The 14,433-nt window shown below is 35.9% G+C and overlaps 1 protein-coding gene across 3 annotated transcripts in view; it reads left to right on the plus strand.

Annotated features, from left to right (window-relative positions):
- The first annotated feature begins 6,086 nt into the window (after positions 1-6,086).
- The window catches only part of TASOR (transcription activation suppressor), a 47,742-nt gene continuing 39,395 nt past the window's right edge, over positions 6,087-14,433 (plus strand). For all 3 annotated transcript variants that reach the window (XM_070936963.1, XM_070936964.1, XM_070936965.1), the window contains exons 1-3: positions 6,087-6,592; positions 12,370-12,515; positions 13,415-13,507. In XM_070936963.1, the coding sequence (XP_070793064.1) occupies positions 6,226-6,592; positions 12,370-12,515; positions 13,415-13,507 (606 nt within the window). In that variant the 5' untranslated portion in view covers positions 6,087-6,225. The remainder of the gene's footprint in view (positions 6,593-12,369; positions 12,516-13,414; positions 13,508-14,433) is intronic.

Genomic DNA, 14,433 nt, shown 5'->3' on the forward strand with positions numbered 1-14,433 from the left:
GACTACTATAGAAGCAGGATTCTCAGAAAGCCTGCATAAATACTCTAGTCTGATACAACTGTGCAATCAATGCCAAACAGATTATTCAGTTATATGTAGCCTATTAAAAGTATGTCACAAATATAAAAGAAGAAAACCCTGTCTTGTCCTGTCTTGCTTTGTTGTTAAATATTTATTTTCATGAAAGCAAACATGCTAAAAAATTAATCATCAGAGAAATAATTCATATGGACTGCAAGTTTTAATCTGCAATCTAAGAAATATGAAATATTTCAAGACCCTTTCACTGGAATGTTCAGAAATGCCTCAATAGTGTTTTTAAATAAGCAATATAGTTAAAAAGGAATTACAAAAACTGTTAGGACCGCTAAAGAGGCCAAAAACAAACTCCAATGGAAGACTAGAAACATACTTTGTTGAAGTAAACCATAATAACAGAATCTTGCAAGTTTTGTTATGCTATTCTTCCCCTCAGTGGTGAAATCCAAATTTTTTTACTACCAGTTCTGTGGGCATGGCTTGGTGGGCGTGGTGTGGCTTGGTGGGCGTGGCAGGGGAAGGATACTCCAAAACCTCCATTCCCATCCCACTCTGGGGCCAGCCAGAGGTAGTATTTGCCAGTTTTCCAAACTACTCAAAATTTCTGCTACTGGTTCTCCGAACTGCTCAAAATTTCCACTACCAGTTCGCTAGAACCTGTCAGAACCTGCTGGATTTCACTTCTGCTTCCTCTCCTCCTTACACTTCAACCAATCAGGGAGGCATTTGTCTAAGCTGCTTCCAAATATTACCTTGCTTTTCAGAGCTAAATATTTCAGGCTCCTTTGCCTAGGTACTAGTTTTTCTATACAGTATTTCAGCCACAATCATTTCCGTCACTTTCTGATAAAACAAGGTGGCATATTTAAAGTTTTGACCCATAACACAAAACCCAGAATGCTATAACACAAAACCCAGATAATCTTTTAAAGTTTACATAGCAGTTATGATTGAATATGATTCAGGAAATGAACAAGCCAATGTTTATATGAAAAAATTAATACATAAGTTAAACAAGACAATTGATATATAACAATGGGAATTACCAATGGAAGAAAAGTATGTTTACTGGTATGAAAACATTTATTGGTATTGTTTTCCACTGATATAGTACTTCAGTATCAATTGTCAGAATGGATAATTCATATAAAACTGCAGGAAAATGCAATAACCAGGTTCAATAATTCTTCCGTATTTTAATGGCAATGTCACAAACTCAACAATTCTGATTTTTATTTATTAAAGAAATGTATATAGCCTCCCATTTCGTGAGAAGTGAATCATCATAGATGAAAATTTTTTAAATAATGTTTTTCTATTAAGCGGGCCAAAGTCCCATAATATCTTAAATTGGCTTTCTACATGATGGATGCTACTAGAATACTTGCCAATTATTAATAGCAGATAATTATTATCTGTCCCAATTTCTGATGTGATATAATACTAGTTTTTAAAGTGCCAAACAAACATATGATCATTAGGGTAATTTCATTTGGTTTTAGTCTTGTTCCTTCAAGTCAGTGTTGACTCCTGATGACTGCCTCGATAGGTTTCTGCTGTTTTCTTGGCATTTTTGGAAGTGGTTTGCCATTGCCTCCCTCTATGGTCATAAGCAATTGGCCCAGGGTCACCAAGCTGGCTTTGTGCCTAAAGCAGGACTAGAACACCCAACCTCCAATATTCTCCTTTAGTGCCTTTACACCTGGGACAAACTTTTGGTTATCATTTTCTCTCTTCCAATATAAAGTTACTTGTAAGAATGGTGGAATATTTTTTCTTTTTCTTTCAGTATTTTGTAAATTCTTAATGTATTTTTCCTTCTTTTTTTCCTTCTTTAAGGATCTTTGAAATACTGTGTTATCTTTAAAAATAAAAATTTTATCTTTAAGAATAAAATAGTTTTTAAAAATAACACCACAAAAAATACATTCATAATGGATTTTTTCAGAGATTATGTTCAGACTAAACCAACAAACCAGATATAATCCCAAACAAAACCTGATCACTAATTAACTGCTTCATTTTTTACAATGAAATCAGCCTTTATATCTTTCATTCAAAAGCCAGCAATGAGGTAATGTTGTCCTAATAGTTTTTGAATACTGCCACATTTTTGTGACAAATGTTATACGTACTGTAGTTTATGAAAGCTTATGCTTTAAAACTTTATTACCTTGATGAGAATTGCTGCACCTAAGAGGATCATCTAAGCATACTTGTAGTAAATCCAGAGTGCTGATCTTTTCCTCTGCAGTGTTGCCTAGGCAACTGAAGTACCAACTTTCAATTCTTATATTCATAACCTGTAAATCAGAAGCAGGTTTTTTCCCCCCTCTGGGGGAAAAATGTAAAAGGCAGAATTTACTCAGTGAAATAAAAAAGTGGTAAGTTTTGTGAAACCTAATTCATTCTTTTGAATTAAGAGCTAAAATTTATGAAATTTTAATCATATTATTTTTTTAAAAGCCTTGATAGCTGATCCCAAATCCTATATGAGTTTCTCTCAATACATTTCTTCCATCACAATAATATTCCTATTCTTGGTTTAACCACGTAATCAAGTATGCAAGTTACTATATAGTACAACTAACAAGCGAAGTAGCAGGCTTTTGCTAGCAGGTCAAACATTTGTATTAGTAATTTTAACTAATTAGGGTTATACATTAACCAACAAGGTTCATACAATACACTTTGTGTTGATATAAATTTCTTTTTGGTTTTTAAGTATTTGATAACCACAATGGAAAGATTCAAGTGGTGTCTCAATGAGAAAAAGTAATCCAATGGTATCCATGCAAAACTGCTAAGAATGTAAGTTTCAATTATCTTTTGGTAGCACGGAAAGTATCTACTTGTGAGAATGGATGGAAAGTTACTCTTTTATAAAATGTATCAGAAGAATTATAAAATACTTTTAAGTCAATAACTCTTACTGCAAGCCTCAGTAGCAAGGCCAAATAAAAACCACAAATGATAAAGAGCTAATCGCTGTGTGTCAGCTTGATCTGAATGTTCATGGAAGTAAGTCCACGCTCTGGACAAATGGTAAAAGACAAGATAAGATAGATCCTGTTGTAACAAGGCAGGGGTAATCACATTTGTCATAAACACAGAATGTAAGGGATCTTAGGCATGACGTATATTGTGTGGAACACGTATATTGTGTAGAAATGTATAAATGCATGGTGTGAAACTTGAAAAGCGCACTTCACGATCTTAATCCACATTGGGAAGAGATGAGGAGGCCTGCTTTTACAAACGCAATTCAATAAACCTTCTTTGTTTGTACATCAGAGTTGTCTGTCAAATTAGTGAGTAAAAATTTTGGATGTTTTAAAATCTCACATACTGTATACACTTTCCTTGCTACTGGCCATACTGGCTTGGTCTGATGGAACTGAATCCAAACTTAACATAATGTAAAGGAAATGAAGTAACATACAGATTTACCTCAGCTTAAATCTATCCAAATTGGTCTCACAAATCTGTACCATTGCAATGATTTGAGAAAGCTGTGAAGAATCTGCAAAGAACACATATGTAGCACACATGGATGAACTGCTCAATTTTCCATACTCCCCCATTGCACTCAGATTTAAGCAAAGTGTTGTGCTTCTTTTTTATTTTATTGCCTTTGGTGTCTCTCCTCTTGGTAAAAAATCTGTTCCAGAACTAGTACGTGTTTATGGTAACTTATTCGGCTATCAAAAGACGCTTCTCAGAATAGCAATAGTACTTAGACTATATACTATATAGTATATACTATAATATGCTGACTGTAAACTGCTTAGTGTGTGTTATAAAGCACTATGAAGTGCTTTATATATATAGTCAGCATATTGCCCTGAAAAAAAAATCTGAGTCCTTATTTTACCAACCTCAGAAGGATGGAAGGCTGAATCAACCATGAGCTGGTCAGGATTGAACTACTGCCAGTGAGCAGAGTAATAACTGGATTCTATCCACTGTGCCACCATGGCTCCCAGAATCAAGCGAAGCTTACCTACTCTTTTGTATAGTGCACTTTTCTTTCTTCTCCAGTTGCTAATTGTACTATAGAAGTAGCAGGCTACTTCTGCTGTCGGCTGTCAGCAGTTTGGCAATTCGATTGTTGACTCAGCTTTCCATCCTTCTGAGGTGGGTAAAATGAGGACCCAGATTGTTGGGGGCAATATGCTGACTCTAAATCACTGAGAGAGGACTGTAAAGCACTGTGAAGCTGTATATAAATCTAAGTGCTATTGCTATAGGACAGTGATGGCTAACCTTTTTCTCGTTGTGTGCTGAAAGCGCGCATGCATGCATGCCGGCACCCATAATGTAATGCGGGGAGGCCCTGCGCATGCATGACTCCTACGCTCCTCCCTCCCCCCTGCAATTGCGCACGCGACCCCACATGTTCCCGTCTCCCTGCATATGTACGCGATCCTCCCACCTCCCATTTTGGGCCTAGCAAGCCTCCCTGCAGCCTCCTGGGCCCAAAAACAGGCTGGGGGGGCACACTGCCCCCTGCGCATGTGACCCCTGTGCATCAGTGCATGCACATGACCCCCCTACATGCGCACACATCTCCCGCATGCGCCCCACCCCCTACATCCTGAAAATCATCTGGCTGGCAGGAGGCACACACGTGCATACACGGTGGAGCTGAGCTAGACGATGCGTGCCATAGATTCGCCATCACAGCTATAGGAAATCTCTCATTTCACTATCAATGTAGTATTCTTTTAATAACTGAAATATAACATCAGGATTTTTTTAAAAAAAATTGATGAAGCTGCAATGATTTCTGCTTAGAATGTACATTGTTAGTGAAGGAAAAGCTGACCCAAAAAGCTGTGTGGACAATTAGCATACTTTGCTTTTATTTATGAAGAGAACAAATGGGTTCCATCACATTACCAGATTAGCATTCAGTAAGATGAGATAGAGACTATTTCTTACAGTTATCAATCTACTATAGTAATTCAATTATTTTATAGATGTATAATCTTATGTCCAAAGCAACGTGTCCCGTCTCCAGATTTGTAACTTTTTTTAGCGTTTATAACTTTTTATAAAGAACATGGCAAACGTTATTATTAGATACATAATGGGAAAATTCACACATTTTAATTTGAACTTGAAACGAAGTCAATTTTACTATTTATGAGAATATGGCCTATAGTGCACAATTGCCCCAAAATATTGAGGTACATGCTTTCGCACCTTAACCATAATAAAGTTTTCTGTGTTAAGACGAAAGTGGAGCATTAATTAGAAACCAAATAATCAAAGATATGTTGACAATGAAAAAAAGCTTACTAAAGTTTGCAACAGGTATGCTACCTAAGATGTGTATCAAAATACATGAATAGCTGGGACAGTTAAAAATAATGCCTTTGCAATAATAATGTTTGAAATACAAGTTTTGTTCAATATTTGCTGAGTTGTCTGAATCCATGAAAAAGCAGCATTGTATATGCCTTCACATCTAAAACTGCAAAATACATTACTAAAGCAAAAGAAAGTTCTTTTCTACGCTAATTTGTCCATCTTTCCAAACTTTTTGATACCGATGCATTATTTTGGGCTAGGAAGGAGGAAAAGACAGCGAAGGCGAAGCTAAGACATTTTTAAGAACAGAAAACTGACGCGCATAAATACAGTACTTCAAATCATGAAGAAAATAAGCACCAAGCTACTTCACTGTTAAAACATCTAATAAGGAAACCGTTCCTTCCTTCTGGTTAAAAAATTCGGTTTCCTTCAAGTTAAGGGCGCCGGTAAATCACCATTTCGCAATGACGTCTGAGGGGGGGGGAAAAAAGACACAAAAAGAGCCTATATTTTGCGCACCAAAGTCGAACTTGAACTTCAACCATAACCACGCGTTACTCCACGGGCTGCCACGCCCTTGTACATCCCCGGGCAGAACGCTCGGGGCCCGCCTCCTCAAAATTTATCAGAAGCGCTGGACGCTGATTGGCTGCGAGGGGAAGTAAAAAAGTCCCTCCTCTTTCCTGACGCCTCAGCGCCATGTTATCGTGAAAGCGGGGAGGGAAGGAGCGGGAAGCGGTGTCTTGCTGGCTAGGTAGAGAGGTTGGCGGCGGCGTTGCGGGCTCCCTGCATGGCGTTGAGGAAGTGGGGTCTCGCCGGGGGAGAAGCGCAGAGTCGTTTCTTTCCTGACTGCGTCGCGCAGCTTGAATGGCGGACGCCGCGGCTATGAGCGGCGGTGAAAAAACCCCCGAGCCCTCTCAACGGGTGGAGGATAGCAGCGGCCTCTTCGGTGTGGAGAACATAGCTGCAGCAGCCGAAGCGGACGATTGCACACAAAATGGCGCCCGCTCTCAAAGAAGCCGAAGCGATGAGTCGCCGCTACTAGACCCTGCCGCCGTGGAGGACAGGGAGTCCCCGCGCAGTGGCCACCGCAAGACTGGGGCCTCTGCGGCCCTCGAGCAGACCCAGGCACAGCCCGTTAGCGAAGGGCTGGGGGCCTCGCTCGTCAGAGCCCCCGAAGATCTGCCTCTTAAGAAAAACTTTCAGATTCCCAGGAAGAGCCGAGAAAAGAAAGGTTGTTACTTCGAATCCCCTTCCCTCACGCCTTCCTCTCCCCCGCTCGCCCGTCTTCCTTTCCCTCCCTCTCCCGCTTTCCTCCTTTCGCTCCGCATACATGGTGACATCTCCCACCCCCTGCATGCAGCTGGCTGACGGGCGTGGAAGAAAGCCCGCCTCTAAGGCAGCCTCGCAGGAAAGGAAAGAACAGAACAAAAAGAGAGAGAGAGGCTTTTGGAAAACGCAACCCGCTTGGGTTTGAAATGGCTTCGTTAGAATCCGAATCGCGATTCGGGGGGCCGGGAAAAAAAAAAAGGCTGGAGGATGATGCCGCCGCCCAAAATCCGATGCTCGCGGAAGAGATGGAGGGAGCTCGGCTCGGCTCCTCCTCTCTCTCTGCAACAGAGGAAAGGCCTCCGCTTAGAGAGGTTAGGCGGGATGACGCCGTTAAAAGCGAATCGCTTCCATGAGATGCTCTAGAATAGATGGATTTCGTCCTTCCCCACGAGGCGCTTTTTCTCCCGCGTATTTTAAGGACCGAAGTGGTTCTGCGCCACGTGCTCTTCAAAGGAAGCTTAAATTTTTATATTTCTACCCTTCTTTCCTTAGGGTCGGATCCTGCCTTGTGAACGTGGCCTTTTGTGGCAACTCACAAAACGTTTTGCCTCGAGTTAGCTTTCGTTGGAAGTCTACTTTCAATCCTTTTTCTTCAAAAGCGGATTATTTCTTAAACCTCAGTTAAAGATAGGGAGAGGAGGGAATCGTCTATTCTTAGTAAATAGGGCTTCAAGTTTCTCATTCTTGGAGAAGATTCATCAACTTAAAGCAAGTATGTTAGAATAGACTTTTAGGTAAGGTAGGTTGACTTGACCCCCTTCTTGAAATTGACATCTCTGATTTATATAACACAGGTGAATCAAATGTTCTGTTAGGTTGAGAGTCTTCCTTATTTATCATCTTAATAATGGGCCAAACAATGCCTTTTTAAATTAAAAATCGTAATTCGGGAATGTTATAGAAGGAAAACTTGAAGAGCAATCCAGATTCATCTTTACAGAACATCTCAAAAGTCTTGGTTCTTTTCCAAATAATCAGGCTTTCAAATACAGATCGTTCTAGTGCCACTTTTTACTCTGTTGCCATTGTGTAGTCTTTGTAGCAGGTACAAGGATCTTTAGTTCTTGAAGATAAATTTTATCACAGCAACATTTTTTGCTATTTATATTGGCCAATTTTTGTTAACAGTGTACTTAAGAACACATTGGTTTTAATAGATTTACAAATGGAAGTTCTTTAAAAAGAGATAGCCTTTTTCCTCTTAAAAGATTATTCTGATTTGATCTGTATTCCAACAGCTCAGCCCATTGTCAAGCCTTGATAATGGAAAATTATTGTGCCATTACATAAAGAGATGATCCAGTTGTCCTCGCAAATGTCTACTTAATTTGTAAATAGCCAAAGATGCTTCATGATGGCTGATCACTCCATGACTGAATAGTTAGGGAGGATATGAAATTAGATACTTGAAATTTTTGGATGAAACAAGTAGCCATGGTAATTAAAAATAATTATAATTTTATAATTATAAAAATAATTTTATTTTTAAAAATTAAGATCCTGAATTTTTTTAGATGGGTTCAGGTCAAAATTCCATTTCTTTGATATCATTTATGTCTTCTGTGAAAAATTCTTGATGATTCTTGAATCCCATATTTCCAAGAGGTAGAGAAGAAAAGTTCTTCATAGACTTACCCTGTTATTGGTTTGGCTTCAGAATTGCAACCATGTAGAATATTGGGAGCATATTTTTATTGGTCCCATTTTTTAAAACAAGAATATTGTAAAATGTACATTTGTTCAACATAGTTAAAGAATATTTTAAGAAAAATGGAGGATAAATACCAATTTTTTTAAATGAAGCAAATGAAGTCTAAATCAGAGGTGGAATATGATATTGTGGGAACCATTCTGTCCAGAGAATTGTAAAATAATGTTTGCCTCAAAATGAGCAAAGCAATGAAGAAACTAATAAGAGGGATTATGTAATTAGTCTCTTGCCAAAGATTGATTGTGGCGAGTTAGAACTCCTTGGAGACGAATGAGAGGAAAATAATAATTTCTTTTTTCAGAGGAATAAACTAGAAAAAAAAGGTGAACTGAAATGTGACTTTTTTAAAAAAGCTTCTAAACTCAAGAATGTTTGAGACCATTTGATAGAATAGAGTGGTCTCAGAAGTATCAGTTCAAACTTTAAGCCACATTAAGTGAAGATCTTTTTAATTTTGAAGTATTAAATTTTGAAGTTAATTCTAATATAAAGAAGGCAGTAATTAGTGCATTTTGTAGAAAAATGGTAATACCTACAGAGAAGATTCCTATGAACCATTATGTGAAATTCTTGTCTTGGAGTAATTTAACAAGATAAAAATAAATAGATGTATTTCTGAGGAAGCAGTTTGAAGCATCGTTAACATTGATTTTATATATAAACTGGAAAAATATCTCTTCATCCCAGTTTATGTCATGGCTCACTTGTTATGAAATGTAGTATTGTATACAAACAATCTTACATTAAATCTTCATCACTTTTAAGATTTGTCCATTTTACAGCATGAGATAGGATATCCATCATTCTGAGATTCTGATATTCTAGATTAGGCATCTGAATTGACAAATTTAGGATGTTCATCAGATTTTTAATACTTTGAACATTGAGCTATGCTTCAAAAGAAACCGACTATAAGATTTTTTCATAAAAGCCAAAAAAAAAAGAAAGAAAGAAAAGTCCTCATCTGAAACTTAATATTTTTATTCTAATTCTTTAAATTGGGAATCCAACTACAAATCTGAGTATTTATTTTATTCAGATACCTTTTTCATTTATACTACTCATACTGCTTTGCCTTCGTTCTTTGATATAATGAACAAGATGTTATATATATATAATTCCCCACCTTTATATTTTGTGAAAGAATCAGCAGCTTGAAGATTGAAAGCTATCTAGAACTAAATTCTTGATTGTGCAAAGACATGTTTTTCTTTTCTAGAAAAGATTTCTAATATCAATATTATGTATGAAGTAAGTGGAATGAAATTCTATGCTATTCTAGACCTTTGGTTATTATGCCATTGATATAAAATGTAATGGAGATTGTGTTTTTTAATAGACACATCTTTTTTTTTCTTGGCTCACCTACTTTGCAAAAATGGAAACCATTATTAAACAGTACAATGCACAGTCTATGAATATAAAATGATACAGAAAGAAGTGAAGATCTGATACAGTGCTCCTATACTGAAGAATAGGTAATCTATCATAGAAATTTCCAAATTCAAATGAGCGTCTACATTTGAATTATACACTTGGGCACAGAACTTTGGTAGCTGTGTCAGTTGCTAAAAAATAAATTACTTCATTTTTTAAAGCTTATAAAGTTAAATATTACTGATCCATCAGGTTTCTTTCTGGAATACAATTTTTAAACACAGTCATGGCTCCTTTTTTCCTCACTTTTTCCTTTTCTCCCTACTGTTTCTTGTTCTGTTGAAACTGAGTTCCCTGTATCCCTTGATGTGAAACTTTATCAATTTTTGAGACCTTGGCAGTGGTGCCTATGCCATTGCACTGAATTGTACTATTTCTGAAAAAGGATAAACATTCAATTCCACGGCTTACCTGCAATTCACATTAACTACATCTATATTGCTACCTGTTATAGAGAAAGAATTCAAAAAACACTTTTAAAGTTTTAAAAGTAAAACAAAAGCCTTGCATAATGAAACCTTGATTGTTCACCTTCCCCACACCCAGTGCACATACCCAGCTCTGCCCTGACTCAATGTGGTACATGCTAAAACAGGTGTTTTAGATTACAAATTTATAATTTCTGACTTATCCATGCTGATAGTTGTAATCTAAGATATCTAGAGTCATCACTTTGTGTGTGGCTAATAACATGCTGAATATTTGTATATAATATCTGAAGTTTGTGAAACTTGAGCTGAAATCATATATACAATTTAATAGATAATGCAGAAATTGGGACTCAGTGTTTTAAAAAATAGCTATCAATTACTGTTGAACATTGTGTTCAGTATTCATAGAGGTGAATATTAATAAAAAAAGGCCAGAGGTTTAAAAAAATATACTTGCTAATATTTGGACTCTAATGTTAGATTTTCCTAGCGTACTGAAATCACATTGTAACTGACTACTGGTTCTACTTAACTATTTTCAGTAACTAAAGTTAAACATAATAGCTTTAACACTGGATAAAAAGGAGGAAAGGAAATAACTCCTCCCTCTTTAAATTTTTTTAAATAATAACTAAACTTAAATAAAATACACTTTAAGCTGTGGATATTCATGCAAGCTTGCCAAATATTAAAATATGTGTTCAGGTGATAGTTAATTTTTATAGTTAATATTAGATGTGTTACCCATTGCAATTTAATAAATGGTTTGCACATCACATTAAAATAATTATGGAATAGGAAAACAAAAGTAAAAATGTGCATGTAATCAAATATATCACAGACCTACAAAACCACTAATCCAGATAAAACTGAAATAGTAAGAAATCAAACATTTCTGATAAATTTATGAAAAGGTATTAAATATAAGCTAAAGATATCCTTGGGAAGAGTATTCCACAAAGGAAACACTGCAAGAAAACCATTGCCTGCATCCTTCATAAAAGTATAGGATTGTGCATATGTTTTTCTGGGAAGGATTGAGACTGATTATGTGATTGAATATAATATCCAAGCCACATTTATTAATTTCTGTCATAAACTGTTTCATTATAACTACCGCTGGCTGGTAATTGTATGGTATATAATACAGTACAGGCATAATTCGTTTATTGAGCATAAGTCAAACACAGTAAATAAAACCACCATTGATTTAAGATCAGTAGAAAGGCTTGAGAAACTGGTTGCATTATTTTGGATTTTTTAAAAAAATTAAGTTGAATGTGATTACTTCTTCGATGTAAGAACATTAGAATAATTCAGAACTATAGAGCTGATGGGGAAGTTGAAAAAGCATCCGTTAGAAGGCAATAATTATTGATATAAGGAAATTACTGTGAATTTTATCAGTGAGTTAAAACTCAGCTCAAAGGAATCTGTTTTTACGATTATATTATTATAACTAATAATCAATGCTGCAAAGTACTTTTCTAATCAATTTAATAGTTTCTACATTGGAACTATTTCATACTGCAAAATATATAATTGAAATACGTTGGATCTATTAACATTAAGAATTCTTGTTTGTAGCACTATACAAGAATAGTTGGGTTAGTCTGATTGATTGGATAGATCCATCATGTTGTGCATTGCTCCACTCTGTTGAAATAAGAGAAAGTTAAGAAAAAGAATATTTGCTGAACCTAGTGTATTAATTTCATACTTCAAAACGAATCCAAAATGTATAAGCCAAAAACAAAGTCTAGTTTATTGCTTTTAGAATTTACTAAGGAGATCCAGAGCCTCAAGTTCAATCACACAATGGAAAGAATAAAGGAACAAGTAAGCTGTTTGCATTAATATGGTATTAGCTGTAAGCCAGGCTAAACCAACAATTTTTGTCTATTTTGAATAATGGTTAGGAGAAGCAGCTTTTCACCTAAGTTAATGCTTTTCTATGTTATTAGGATAATAGTTAGATTTCAGATTTACTAACACTTTAAATTTTTACCTTAGAGTTTTACTGATCGTTTTAGTTTCTAAAATTTTATAGCTTTATTAGGCATCAAGAATGACTATTTCCTATTTTCTCTTTCTTGGTAGCTCTTTTTCAGCCCATAACAAATGAATCCCGTGAATTTGAAGATATTGTGAACATTTTACATTCATCATATTTAGATATCCTTTCAAAGGACAGATTCACTTACAAAAAAGCGAGTCTGATTCATAGTGAACTGTTGGAAAAGGATGTGAGTATATATATATATTATCAATATACATAATTAGGTGCTATGCATGTAGAAATTTCAGATGATTTAAGTTATGATGGTATGCTTCAGTAATGTAAAAGTAAAGGAAAAGTTAAAGAAAACATTTTGATTATGAAAGCTTTTTAGTATTGTACATATTGAGGAGAGCCAGGCTGGAAACTGAGGGACTTTGACTTCTAGTCCTGCTTTAGGCACGAAGCCATATGGATAATCTTAGGCCAGTCATAGGCACTCTGCCTAGAAAGGAGGTTATGGCAAAGCACTTCTGAAAAAACTGCCAAGAAAAAAATACGTTGATGAAGTCATCCAGATAAGAGTTGTCTGGAAGTTGAGTCATGGCAACTGAACTTTTATTGATTCAAAGCTTTTCACTGCTTATCCAAATAGTTTCTTCAATCTGAGCAAGTTGGTTAGGGGGACCCCATATAGGTCTCCAGGGAAGTTTCATGTCTCATTTAATCTAAGGTGAAGGCAGAGTTGTTTTGATCATTATGTGGGAAGGAGGGCATGGTGAGTGAGAGCAAAGAAAGGCCTGGTGTGTAGGGGAGAGTTACCCCTATAACTTGTGATTTTCTTGCTGGCTTCCCCATTGATTTTGCTTATGGGAAGCCAGCAGAGACGGTTGCAAATGGTGATCATGTAAGTGCAAAATGTCAAGTTGTCAAGTGCCCATATTTTGTTCATTGCCTGAGGGAGGTTGCAAAAGTGGAAACTTTGAGGACCAGTTCTGAATCCATTCAGTGCTATGACCATCATAACTTAAATATCATAATAACATAAATGGTTGCCAAACAGATGATTGTAACTTGAGGATTACATGTATGCTATGAAATGTGCTAGTTTTTGTTCATTATATTAGTTTTATTCTCTTTTGAAAGTTCATAGAGAAACGAAAAGAATTGAAACAAGATGGGAGGTCAGAGAAAGAGCTTGCTGAGGCATATGCATTTCTAAAGGTTGATCGTTCGTTGGTAAGAATGTAATTTTTGTAAAGTAACTTTTAAAGTACTGTTGGTTTTCTCAAATCAATACAATTGAAGCATAAAAAAAATAATCTCTGCATATCTGGAAAAATGTTGTTAAGCAAATTCGTCATATTGAGATGTTAATATTAATGCCTGTTAGAATAGAAGATGAAATAATACTGCTATGAAAGAGAAATGTGAGGATGCAGATAATTGGGAGGTGATGTTTATTTAGCACTCAGACAAAACTTCCTGCATGAACATACTTTCATTGTCAAGTTTTCTAATCTTGTGCCTCTGAAATAAAATATGGAATTAGGCAAAGTCTGCTTGTCATTTCAATTTGGAATACGGTGAAATATTTTCTGGAGGTAAAAATAATTCCTTCAACTTTTTATCTATACATTATGGAACTTGTGAAGTTGAGGTTAGAGGTTTATGTTGGCTGTGTTTGCTTGGTTTTTGGAATAACTACAGAGTAGGAGGGATGTGCAAATCCTTTGAAAGAGGTGCTTTAGAACATTTAGTAACAACTTAATATTTTTTATTATTTATTATTAACAGCATCTTTCCATATTGTATGTCACTTCAGCAGATTGGAAACCTTGAAAAAGATGCTATTTTTTCATTATTTGAAAAATGGTCTGTTTATGTGGTTCCACACTTTTTAAAGCACCATTTTTGCAGGATTTGTGCTACCTTATTATTAAACAGAAAGTCAGATATTGCCAACTCCTGTATCCATCAAGGAAGGAGAATTGAAATTTTAATTATCTTGCTTTGTCATTTCAATTACTAAAATACTGTGATTGTCTAAAAATCACAAGCACAATATAGTTTATTTTGTTCTGCAATATTATGGTAAAAGCGGTTGTCATCAGATCTTTCCAGATGCAGATATTGATGGCTTATTTGAGCATTTTAAATATTAT

Source organism: Pituophis catenifer, unplaced genomic scaffold (assembly GCF_029215685.1).
Source record: "Pituophis catenifer annectens isolate HBS135680 unplaced genomic scaffold, rPitCat1.0.hap2 SCAF_2, whole genome shotgun sequence".
Classification (NCBI taxonomy): Eukaryota; Metazoa; Chordata; class Lepidosauria; order Squamata; family Colubridae; genus Pituophis; species Pituophis catenifer.